The sequence below is a fragment of the Clarias gariepinus genome, chromosome 2 (assembly GCF_024256425.1).
Source record: "Clarias gariepinus isolate MV-2021 ecotype Netherlands chromosome 2, CGAR_prim_01v2, whole genome shotgun sequence".
NCBI classification, from domain to species: Eukaryota; Metazoa; Chordata; class Actinopteri; order Siluriformes; family Clariidae; genus Clarias; species Clarias gariepinus.
In genome coordinates, this window is record NC_071101.1 from 32,363,035 (window position 1) to 32,375,873 (window position 12,839).

At 38.6% G+C, this 12,839-nt stretch overlaps 1 protein-coding gene across 3 annotated transcripts; it reads right to left on the reverse strand.

Annotated features, from left to right (window-relative positions):
- Positions 1 to 1,669: 1,669 nt before the first annotated feature.
- Positions 1,670 to 12,428, reverse strand: cpeb1a (cytoplasmic polyadenylation element binding protein 1a). Of its 3 annotated transcripts, none has more exons than XM_053481701.1 (12): positions 12,350 to 12,428; positions 11,992 to 12,109; positions 8,696 to 8,893; positions 7,701 to 7,906; positions 6,769 to 6,967; positions 6,522 to 6,635; positions 5,577 to 5,666; positions 5,334 to 5,470; positions 4,046 to 4,244; positions 3,862 to 3,956; positions 3,675 to 3,755; positions 1,670 to 2,846 (listed from the first exon to the last, which is right to left on the reverse strand). In XM_053481701.1, exons 1-12 carry the CDS (start codon positions 12,380 to 12,382, stop codon positions 2,736 to 2,738), a joined length of 1,581 nt encoding a protein of 526 aa, XP_053337676.1. In that variant the 5' UTR covers positions 12,383 to 12,428; the 3' UTR covers positions 1,670 to 2,735. The 3 variants fall into 3 exon arrangements, with proteins under 3 accessions (XP_053337676.1, XP_053337667.1, XP_053337684.1); XM_053481692.1 differs by having other exon boundaries at positions 6,769 to 7,018; XM_053481709.1 differs by lacking the exons at positions 11,992 to 12,109; positions 12,350 to 12,428 and adding an exon at positions 9,015 to 9,248 and having other exon boundaries at positions 6,769 to 7,018.
- Positions 12,429 to 12,839: the final 411 nt, after the last annotated feature.

Sequence of the window (12,839 nt, forward strand, 5' to 3'; positions counted from 1 at the left end):
CCACAAGATTACAACAAACAAAAAAACCAAACTAACAAACATGGGGCAGTTAAATAACTAATATAAACTAAACATATAAAAAAAAATAGAAAAAGAAAAAATCAAAACCATATACATATAGATACACACACAAACATAAAATGGCAGACAGCCAATTTCCACCCACAGTTAGTCTACATGTTGGTATGGCCGGTGGAACCATAGTTGCGGTTGATGCAGCGGGTCAGACCTTAATAGTTGACGGACCACAGTGAGAGCTCAGTGCAGCAGTTCCAGTCATTCCCCCTCAACAGCTCGACGGTTACTCAAACTCAATTAAAAATAATATTAACTCAAAATATACAGTACATCATCAACTAAGATGTGTGCACTCCACCCAGATATGATGCACTTAAATAAATATCTAAATGAAATGTATGGTGTTGGTGTCTTATTGTTTAATATAAATAAATACCAAAGCAATTAACTAAACAAAATACTAAATAATAAATGCAGTGAATGGGAATATGCACATGTGTAAGTAGATCTGTGTGTGAATGCTTGCACATATTACCCTTCAATGTCAGGCCATCACACTGTATTTTAATAAATATTCCACTTTTTCCAAGCTTTATTTACCAAATATACAGTATATAAAGCACTAAATTTTGTTTGGGAGATGATGGCATGGCTATACATGGTAAGGATGTTTTTAATATTACATTTATGATTTTTTATTAAATGTTTTTTTTTAAAGTCATTCTCTCTACTGTTTACAGTATTCTTTTTTAAGATAACTGGCATTTATGATACCATGTCAGAAAGGTCTTGTTTATAATGCCATAACATTATGACCACCCGCCCAATATTAAATAGGTCCATCCTTTGCCACCAAAACAGTAACCTGTGTGTTGTGACACTTTTCTATTGAAACGATCGAACTACACGGGCCAGCCTTCGCTCCCCATGTGCCTCAGTTCACTGTTTTTTCCTTCTTTAAATCACTTTTGGTATGTCCTGACCACTGCAGCCCGGGGACATTCCTTAAGAGCTGCAGTTTTGCTCTAACCCAGACCTCTAGCCATTACAATTCTTTACGAACTGCTCGCTCACACACCGTTGGAGGCGACGTAACACACTCGGAGGACAGTGCTATCCGCTCATTTCACTTGCGCGAGCTCACAGACGCCCCTGATTGGCGGGAGCACTAAGTACCTCTTATCCCTCCCCTCTGAGAGAGCTCCGACAATCAGCTCCCTCTAGGCTTCCGGCTGCGAGAGGTTACAGCATCGAACTCGCGATCCCCGGGTGATAGGGCGAGCACTTTACCACTCAGAAGCCGCCAGTAGCTACAGTTTTAATATTTCGTTACAATAGTGACCGGATGTGAGTGGGATTTACTAGGTCTCAAATGGACTGATCAGTGCAACAAGTTCAATGTTATTTAATAACAATATTAACTACTATGTTAAGTGATAGCTACTTAAAAGGGTTTTTTTTTGTCTTACGCTTATAAACTTGCATGTATACACAAAATATAAAAATACAAACAAATTTACATTGCTAGTTTTGAAACTAATTTATTTAAGTCAACAGATTTCCTCAAACGGTTTAAGTTTAAAAAAAAAAAAAAAAGCTAATGATTTACAGTGCATATAAAAGTGCATTTAAAAGTAATTAAGCAGACCTGTAATGCTTCAACAACTTTATTGTGCCCAACTGGAACAACCTCCAAGTTATGTAACCATGGCAACACTCGAAGACCAATGAGGTAGAGATATTTAGACTCTAAAAAAGAAGTTGGACCAGGCAACAAGCTCAGCACAACAAACTAATTAAAAACAAAGGAGAGAGAGAGAGAAAGAGAGAAAGAGAGAGAGACTAGATCTTTCTTTGGCACAGAGCCCTAAACCTGAAATTAAAAAAAGGGAGTTAAAACTGCATCAGATCTAGATTGGTTTACAGTCATTAGGCCTTAAACCAGTTAGCTCAATTCACTAGGAACAGAACCAGTACCAGTAAATGAAAAGATCATGCTTAAACGACTTCCCCATTCAACATTTGTACAACATTATATTTAAAAACTAGAATTTTTCCCATTCCCTGCAGTGCAAAGGAAGAAAGTGCAACAATTCGATTAAAACTATGTACAGTCCACAATCTAACTGTTCCTAACCCAGTAATGGCAGCAAAATATGGGATGGTTAAGGCTGCTGCATTCAAAGTAAAACAAAAGAACCTACTCTGGGTAGTTAGAAATGATCCACATCTTATTCCAGTAAAGCCAGAAAAAGGAGTGTGTAAATAAAAATATACATAAATTAATCATGAGATAAAAGTGTCTTATAACCTATAATTAATAATACTTATAACACATAAACTAAAGAAAAGCTACATGATAAATAATAATAAAATACAGATGCCACATAGTCGAAAGATTCAAACACGAAAATAAAAACTCTTAAACTCAGGCAGGCATTTTCTATTCACCACCCACAGAAATATGGGATTATCTCCATGGTGATGGTTGCCCAGGTAAATGGGCCACTATCATACGGCATGTCACTCTACATAGTGCCTTAATTAACATGTAAACAGCAAAAAGAGAGAAAGCAGTGCAACACATTAACTTTCTACAGTTGTTCTCTGTCTCAGCAACATGCGCTGAAGAAAAGATGGCACAGTCAGACCCCTGTGGGTCGGGTCATCCCATAAACCTGTGGGCTAGCAGCTGAATTACAGCTTGCGTCGGCTGTTTAGTTTGGGTTGAGGCTCTTCTGGTTGCGCATCAGTGGCCGGTGAGTACTCAGCGTGTCTGCTGAGTGGCGCCAGTGCCAACAGGAGCGGCAGTAGTACCGAAAGCAAGTCTGAAAGAGAGCCAGTAAGACGTTGCATAAAAACAAAGGAAGTAAAAGTGACTGGTTTCATTTAAAGATGTTTAAAGCCAAGGCTAGGTGTGTTATTAGTTAATTGTCCTTTCTTGCATAATTCCCACTGACTTGGCAACAATACACTACAAATATGTCTTGAAGGTTATTTGATTTTCACTGGTCAATGTCTCTGAACTTCCAGGTCAGAGATGATCAAGGAAAAAAATACAAAAACTACAACTATCAGATTAAAAACAAAAATGCAGTATAAATTGTATTGTATAATAAATTGCATTGTATAGACTTTCTGTGCTATATCTGCCATACAATGTTCTCACGTTGACTACAGGGGTAAACTCAGTGCTAAGCTTCAGCATCTGTTTTAAGATCAAGAGCTGTTTTATTTACCTGCATTAATAAATTGGTAGTACCATGGAGGGTCAATCAGATATAGGCCTTCCACTCACTGAATGGTGAAACAGTCTCATCACCATACTGTGCTTGATGTCTTTTGTAAATGTCAATTTCTTTTGCCTCAATTTATGAGAAATTTTGTCCCAGTTTGACCTGAACACTCCTCGTACATTCTTTCATTGCTATAATTACATTTCTAAATATTTATTTAGTTCCCAAGATTCCCATTCCTTAGACAAACCACTTCTTGTTTCTGCAATTTAAATACAGACTGGTGACGAATTAAAGGGGAAAAAAACTATATAAATTGATTTGAGAATCAACAACTGTAAGCAATAACCACTGATCTAACAACTGAAGCTATGAAATACAAAGCAGGGCTGAAGAGAGAGCACAGCATTACTTTCTCACCTGATCTCTACAGAAGAATGGGCCTGGCTGGCAATTACAAATTTGGCACATGGAGTCATCAAGGTATGGATCAATCTGAATCTAAACCAAGTGTAAGACAAAATCATGAATAGGTAGATGAAGTTAATAGTGAGAAATGATTCCCCTTTAGAAAAACTGGACTGTAAATGATGCATCAAGATTCTACCTTCTTGGAGAATTTAGTAGTTTTGATTTCCACAAATGCAGCAGTCAGTGCTTTTAGGTAATTCTTCTGGTTCCTGAATGTCACACGTCCAGACCCTGCAATAACCGAATATCATAAACTAAATTCTTAGCTTTTAACTTTGATGATGCGGTGACATTAAGGAGTCAGGCATTTAAAGGCAGACCTATTGGATATTTGTGCTTGTCTGTGTCAAGCCCGGCATACACAACCTCCCCGAAGAGTTCCGTCATGATGTGAGCTAAAGCTTCAGCCGTCAGCATGCCATGCAGAGCCCCAACAAACACTGTTCTACTGGGGAAGAACCGCAGTAAGGGGGAACACACAAAGCTACTGTCTGTGATCACCCATGGGATCACCTGCACCTGTGAAAAAGAAAAGAAAGAATTGTGTAACACAATTATTAAATAGCTCAGTCTAACCTGCTCTAGAATGCAAACATCTGAGGTGAAAGGTGCTTAATACTGGAACTTATTCACTTGTTATAAACATACTGCCGGTCAAAAAAAGGGTCACAATTTCAGAAGAAGTTCAATTATTGGGCTGCATCAAGCAAACAAAACAACTAAAGACATTTGGAATTATTTGAACTGGCTTAAGAAGCCTTTAACACATTATCAAAATCAGGAAGGACAGTGCTGAACTGTCAACTTTGAGGTAGAATTGTGATTGGAAAAAATCATGAATGGAGATCAATTAATTACTTGGTGAAGTTTCATTATAAAAAACTCAACAGTAAAAATCATAACTATGTTAATAGTCAAAGCTAGAGTATTTTCATACTCAAACAATTTGATAAAAACAACAGCTGTGTGGCCACAAAAAAAACAAAAAAAACAATTGCTAGTTAAACTAATCAGAGAAAAGGCTTCAGTTTGCTAAGGAGTATAAAGATTATACTTTGGAGAAATGTAAAAAAAGTCTGATGCAGTCTTATGAGTTCTCATTGAACCTATTCCAGAGTGATGAGCGCATCAGGGTAAGAAGATGAAAGCGCATAAAGTGATGCACCAATCATGAATAGTGGCCACTGTACCAGCTTCTATAGGAAGTTGCTCAGGTCTAGGCTCAGCAACATTATGTGGCAATAAAACGGAGTCTGCTGATAATTAGAATTTACTGAATGACCAGGTTTATCCCATCTATGTTTTTCTCCCCTGATGGCACAAGCATATTCCAGGACACAACTTGTAAAAGAGTGGTTCTGGGGACATGAGGAATCATATTCACACCTGAACTGACAACCACATTGTGTGCTGTAATCAAATCGAATGGTGACTGAATGAAGTCTTAGAGTGGCCAACCAGTATAGGTATATTAAATAAAAATAAAAATGTAATATACATTCAAGGAAATAGTAGCAACCTACAGTAAGTGATGAGGAGCAGATATGCAGTATGGATAGGATGCTACCTGGAATTATACAGAAAAATAAATCCATATGTTATACTCACCACCTTACAGCGTATCTTCTTGCTAGAAATCTTGTAGTAGTACTCCAGGTGATCTGTGGGATGCAGGTGATGGTGGCTGCAGGCCTGCAGCAAAGCCTTCACTGATTTCTCCAAATCAAAAACTAGGTACACATAACCTAGAGAGAAGAAATGATTTTAAATGTTTTTTTTTTTATGTAACTAACAAAATCACCTATTTTCTCGGTTAAGAAAGTGTATGGTGTATGTTACAAGTCTGGTTACCTTGAGGTGGACATTGAGAGTGTTTACCATCCTTATCAGGCCAATCCACTTTTAGAGGTCCAAACACACTAAATGTGTTCAGAAGACTACCTGAAGAGACATAGACACACAGTCACATGTTTTTTTTGTTTAGTCATAAATTTATTGTGGCTTATTTAATGTGACTTGATGTCTCATGATACACCAAAAACTCAACATAGATGCTGGCCACTATTTCAGCATTATATTCATCGAGTACTACATCTGGTTAAATGGTTGATTTAATTACTATTTTTTAAACAGGGTCATTTGGTACTGAATAACCAATTTCTTCAATAATAATTTAAAAACTGTGTTTTTTGTTATATAATTATAATTATTATTATTATTATTATTATTATTATTATTTAAAATTTTAAAAAGGGAAAACTTTATCATCCTGGAACTGATTATTTCCCATTAACGGCATGATTTTTTTATTTTTAAAAGAATGATCGTTTTACCCATTTATAGTCTGCACATTCTCAGTGTCTCCTTTCTATTGAAGTTAAGAAGACAAAAAAATATGAAGCTTGTCCACTGTTACAAAGCACTGACACTGGAGACTCCTCCCAAAATGCTCCTCACACAAAAAAGCAACATATGGACAATTGAACAATTTTGCATTTGGATGTAGCATCCATTATGCAAAGCACCGTGTAGGATGTTGCTATAGAAACGCTTATATACTGTATCAGGATGAGCACATTAAAATAAGCATGCGATTGGTCTTGCTGCCAGAACTAATGTCTAATGTCTTTTGTTATAAGAACATAAAACAACACCTTCTGACCAGTCAGGTTCGAGAACAGAGCTGTTCAATCATTTATAACTCACATCGCAAATTTTATCTGGTGAAGTTATGAATCAAGAAACGCTAATACATTGCAATGTGGATCTATAAATGTCATTGTGTGTGAACATTACTCTCTGTGACGTCCCATGGCACTCCTCCCAGGAACACTTTACAGGAGTAGATGGGGTTTTTGTAGATGCGTGGAGGCAGCTGTCCAGCCCAGGTACAAGTGGCTTCATTTGTTGCTATAAAAAAAAAAAGATTTTTTTCTTTTACAAAATGAAACAAATTACAGCATCAATGAAACACACTTTCACCTAGCAGTGATTTCGCTTGACGCTTGTGTTATCTGAGCTTAGCATGCTAGCTGAACACTACCTGCGGCCTGTCTGTGCAGCTGAGCCTTCATTTCAATGCTGAACGTCTGCTCTGGTGCATTTTGCGAGCTCCAGCTAGGCCAGGGGGATTTTCTGGTCCAGCATTTAGCCAGCGACTCTTCAAGTACAGCAGGGAGGGTGGGAGCGAGAGGAGAGATGGGGTCTTCTCGCTGCTCTAGGCTAGGCAACAAAGCCTCTTTCTGAGTGTCAAACAGGTGGAATTTCATAAGCGGTGAGATCTGTAAACTGGTCTAGGAAAGAAAGGTAACAGCAGTACTGCAAATGAAATGCATTAAGCCATCACTTTGGTATTTAATCTTTTAATCCTGCTCTTGCTTTACATCCTGCCAGTTATCTGATTACAGTACACTTAGCAGGTGGTCAGGCTAGAAGAAGCCTTGCCTTTCCCAAGTATATCTTCTTACTGGAAGATTTTACCTTGAAGTAGATATGATGGCATGATTCTTGCAATGACTTTCGCATTCTGACTGCTTAAATAATCAATCAATGCACTCACAGCAAGAAAAACAGCTAGCAAAACCCATTAACCCCTTTAGATCTACAGAAAGTTCCTAAAGTCAGGCAGACAGGTGCTTATACAACCAACAATAAGACACTCATTGGCTGAATTCAAGGTGTCAGACCTCACAAAAACATTCTACCAAACGTACTGGATTATAACTTAGGATGCACCAATGCCATTTTCTTAGAGCTCAGGTTTTTTGTGTTGATTGATAAGGGCGTTAGGGTGTTGGTCAAACAAATACCGACATGATAACTCACATGCCAGTTACTGTAGATGATGGTGGTAAATGGTCTTGAATTTGATATTTAAACTTAACAAATTTCCTCTCTCACCCCAAACAACTCAGATATACCAGCAGCAACGATACAAAGATGTTTATTTAGGAGATATATATATATCAAACTGACCAGGTGATCAGATCCAGACGAGATCCCGCTGGTCTCAGAGTCGACAGGACTGCTAGATCCTGAGTTTAGCAGCGAAAGGGACTCCGTAATACGAGTCAGGTCGGGAAAATATTCCAAAAGGTCACCTCCACCCAAAGGATCTTGTCTCTGAAAACCCTGCAGAGTGTCCAGAGCACTGCTGAAAGGACTCGGCCAGAGCCCCAACACTGTAGCACACACACACACACACACACACCCACAAAGACAACACGGAAATAAAAAAATAAGGCAAGACAAATATCAGATTTCAGACAACATCATGGACTTAAAATTAGACGGTCAGTCATGTGCTATAACAAAGTGTGTTTTGACCAAGAGCAATGTCCCGGATTGACCCGGCCCTGAATGAGACAGCAGAATTGAGCGGCTTTGGGTACTGCACGAGCTTCTGTGTCATCTGCTCTATATAAAAGAACTGGGGCAGAGCAAATGCGGGCCACAAAGAGACTTTAAATCATGTTTATATTCTACAGTGCATAAAAAAATACCAAAAAAAAAGACAAGCGTTGGTTTAATATGAGTAAGACACTCTTATTGAATTAAAACATAGTGCATTCTCATATGAATAATAAACATTGCTTTACTGGGCTAAACAAATGCTAGAAGATCGATAAAAAAAGCTTCTGTTTGAGGTGTGGTGGTGTGTTTGAGGTGATTAGTCATGCATAAGTTAAGAGTGAGAGACAGACTGAGCTCAGACCTACCAGAATATATAATTATAAAGGGAACATATTAATTATACACACACACACACACACACACACTTTTATGTAAAATCTCATAAAAGTCTCGGCAAGACTCTTCAAATAGATGAAAGAAGTCATATATATATATATATATATATATATAAACACAATATATCTATATATCTATCTATATCTATATTGATTCATATATTCCAGCAGAAACAGCAGATTAAATATTGCATTCCGTGCCACACTGACTGTTGTGCTCACAGTTTTCAGGAGAGCTGGGCCTGGCTGGAAGTTTACATTCAGTGTAGTCCCAGGGCTGCTCCCAGCAGGACTGACTAAGCGACTGCAGGCCCAAACTGAGCTCAGCGACGCTTAGCAGGCCGAGACGAGACTCCTGCTCCTCCTGGGCGCAGAACGGCAACCCGCTGGCCACCGCCGAGCATTCTGCTTCTGGCAGATCTACAGTAAATAAACAGTAATACAGTTTCTAAGCATATCACTTAACATCACTTAACATCACACATGCACGAATAGCCTAGATATCACACTAAACAAAAAAAGAAATAACTCTAATGCCAACCTGCTGTGCTGCCCGTTGAGGCTTCCATGAGCCCTGCGTGTGCATCACTGACACGTGAACCATGTAAATATAACGGTCACTCTCTCACTGCTCAAGTCATTGCTTCCACTACACACACCGCTCTCTCCAATCACACATACACACTACTGGTCCGCATACTTACAAAAGCCTGATCTAGCTCTGTATGGTGTTAAACTCTTCACTGCACTGCTCTCGCTGCTCTCATCACATGGAGCTCTCTCTCTCTCTCTCATCCCCACCTCCCTCCCTCTTCCTCTGCTGAGTCAGGCCTGAAGCTGAAGCCAGGCCGGATGATGTAGGGAGGGGGAGGAAGAGGTGTGTGTGTGTGTTTGTGTGACCAGGAGAGAGAGAGAGAGAGAGAGAGCTAGAGCAAGCTCCTATAATCATAGTGATTCAGCTGATTTCAATGAACAGTTCTGGGTTTTTTCCCCAACTGAGTGGGCACAACTCACCCTGCCTTCACTCACTCAGTACACAGACAAGCACACACAGGCCGGCCGAATCATGCTCATTTGACATTGTTCATTAAATCTAGGACAGAGGAGCTGCAAGGAGCTGAAACTAAGTATTCTAAATGAGTAGAAAGTGGGGTTTCTACTCATTTAAAAAAATGCAAAAATGACATCTTACCAAATTAAACTATTTTAAATAGAGTCACATTTATCTAGTACTAGTTTTTCTATAATTACAATAAACTAGATATACACAAGGTGTTAAGAGTAAATCAACTTTTTTCAAATAAATTTCAGGCTTGAAATATTCATTGGCTCATACTTTTGCTGATTTAAAGCTGATTTAAATCTAAAATTAGAAAAACTAGACACATGCCCCTATATTCAAGATGTATTTGCTTACCAAGATACTTTTTGCAGTGTGACTATTAATGTTGTATTTATTTGATGTTTTTCCCGATCCCAGTTTCATGAGCCATATATTTGTTTAGAGCATAGTCTTCTTATATTTAGCAAATGTTAATATCTGCTTTGTTAAATCTAAATGAAGACCACATTCATGCTGATTAAGACATCTTCAGCCAAGGAACACAGTAATAATGTAATTATTTATCATTATAATAATAATAATAATCTGCCCCAGAACACACATAGGCATGTTGGGCCTGTTTACATGTGCACACACTGTCAAGGATCTTAGTGTACCTTGTGTGCACTATAAAGTGATTCAGCAACATCTTAAAAACGAGAAAACCTGGTGACACAAGCACTCTGACAACAGATGGAGCAATTTACATAAGTGTTAGGTGAAGGAAGGACATGTGCAAACATTGGGAAAGCTTGGACTAGGAACGTTAGGTGTATGCATGGTGGCCTTCCTGCAATGGCGAATTTTCTGAAAGTTTATTATGTCATTAGGAGACACAGGTTTCACAGGCAGAAAAGTCACATATACAAATGAAGAAAAGTGCACAAATCCAGGCTTCATTACATATGTGGTAGATTATGAGACACTTTATTCAGGAACCCATTTTGTACTGCAACTATTAAATACAAGAGGGGTTCGAGTCAAACCGAGACTTTTAATTGTGCTGAATAACAGAAAACAGTTATGAGAGTAAAACTGCCTTGATTTCTTTATGTAACCCCCTGCTACACTAATGCACTTATCTCAGCATTTTATTAGTGCCAAGCATCATCAAAGTAGTAAGTTTTCTTTCGGGAGCCTGCTTCACGTCTGAAACACTGGCCTCAAACATGTAGAAATGGCTTGGACTGCACGGGGGATGTGGCAAGAACTCATAGCCATGTTCCTGTAATGTGCAAATGTACATGTACGTGAATAGATGTGTGTACAGTTCTCACAGACAGATGCGTCTCTTCCAAAAAAGTTGGCAACAAGCCATCTGTTAATTTTTAAGGATCAGGTATTGCACTCACTGAGTGTTCACGGGAACGACTGCAGTGGGCTCCGAGCCACCTGGACCAGGACAGTCATTCATGTATATTTAATTTCATTCGAGTGTTTTACTGCAGCTAAGTAGTGTCTCATCACCGTATTGTAAATGTCAATAAGTTTATAAGTTTTACAGCTTCATTTATAAGAAATTTCAGCAAGTCCCAGTTGGACTATATATACACTTTCTTTGCAATCATGCAACCAGATTTTGCTATTGTTATTTTATTAAGGTCTATGACCACAGCCCTAATACTATGACAACAGCCCTATGATGTCATGGTGTGTAAAAGGTCCCATGTTTTTCTTTTCAGCATCCAAGGATGAGCGTAGCACAGGGCCCTCACATGAGATTTTGCTGCATAGCTTATACACACTTGCATGTACCATATACAAGCAAAACCCAGGACACATTTGGATCTTATTGAGCTGAACAACTTTCACTATGCATGTCATGGGCTCTACTCAACAGGAAATCAGGCAAAACATAGCATATACCATTTTGATTTATACACATTCACATTCCATACAAACTTAAATAATTCTTTTGATTGTGTAAAGCTGCTTTGCGACAATGACAATTGTTAAAAGCGCCATACAAATAAAATTGAATTGAATATACTCATCCTAGGGGATTTATACAATCGCCACCATACCCCTGTCAGTTTTCCTTTAAATGCATGTGCCCAATGTCTTTTTGTGTCTTGCTGCTGTCTAGGGATCGCCACAGACCGTACAATCTGCAAAATAACTTGGGCCTTTCTGACACAACCATCCCACCATCTAGCGACTGGGTTTTAAGCCCAGGCCTGCCACATGGCAGATGAGAAAGCCACCACTGACCCTTACTCTCTCTCTCTCTCTCTCTCTCTCTCTATATATATATATATATATATATATAATTATTATTATTATATTATATTATATAAAATATAATTTGCAACTTATTAAAAACAACTTATTAAAAACATCTGCTCCCAGTTCTGCACTAATCACAGGGACATATTTCCAGTGTGTGAGCTGATGATTTGCTGATATGGACATTCACCAGTGTTGGTGCTCCAGCTCCAGGTCTTCATCAGCAGGCTACTCATCACCGCCTCCGTGTCTCCGCAGGCCTCTGGAGAAGCTAAATGATATTCTCTTTGCATATGAACAACTTTCCCCTGGTGCCGAAAGACAAAGCAAAACTCACAGTTATGCACAAACTTTTCAGCTTCACTTCTGATGCACTTAATTAATTACAGGAGTCGTGTGGCTAGCACGTGTTTCCAGAAAGCACAAACCAGATGAGGATGAGGAAACACACACACACACACACACACACGCGTTAATATGTCGCAGACACAGTAGACTAGAGTAGTGAGTCCCGGCGTCCCGCTCGCAGGGTGTGTTTGCTAACTCACCCAGGCCGACATCTCCCTCTGGGATAAAGACATCCCGCTTCCTTTCAGACTTTCCCCGAACGGACACCTTTAATAATCCAAAACAACGCGCCTTTTTTTTTTTAAAGTACACACTGTCCGCCAAACCTCCCCTTTAAGCACCACGACAGGAATTTAGCTTTAAACTATACTGCTAATTACACTGATATCTAATTATACGGAAAAATCGCGAAGATTCGGTTGCAGTACCTCCCATAGACGCATGAAGGCGCTGTTATAAATGATTATTATTACCATAATCATGTCTACTCGTGTGTAATTAACCTAATAATGTAAACTGTAATTAATCTTCACAGCTTCTAAGAGACATAACATTTTACAATAAATAATATATTCTAACAAATTAATTATATACTATCATTACCTGGAACGACATTAAATTAAATTAAAATTAAATTAATTTTAGTGGAATTGCCGCCATTTTGAAGTACATTCATGGTTTTTTATGTTT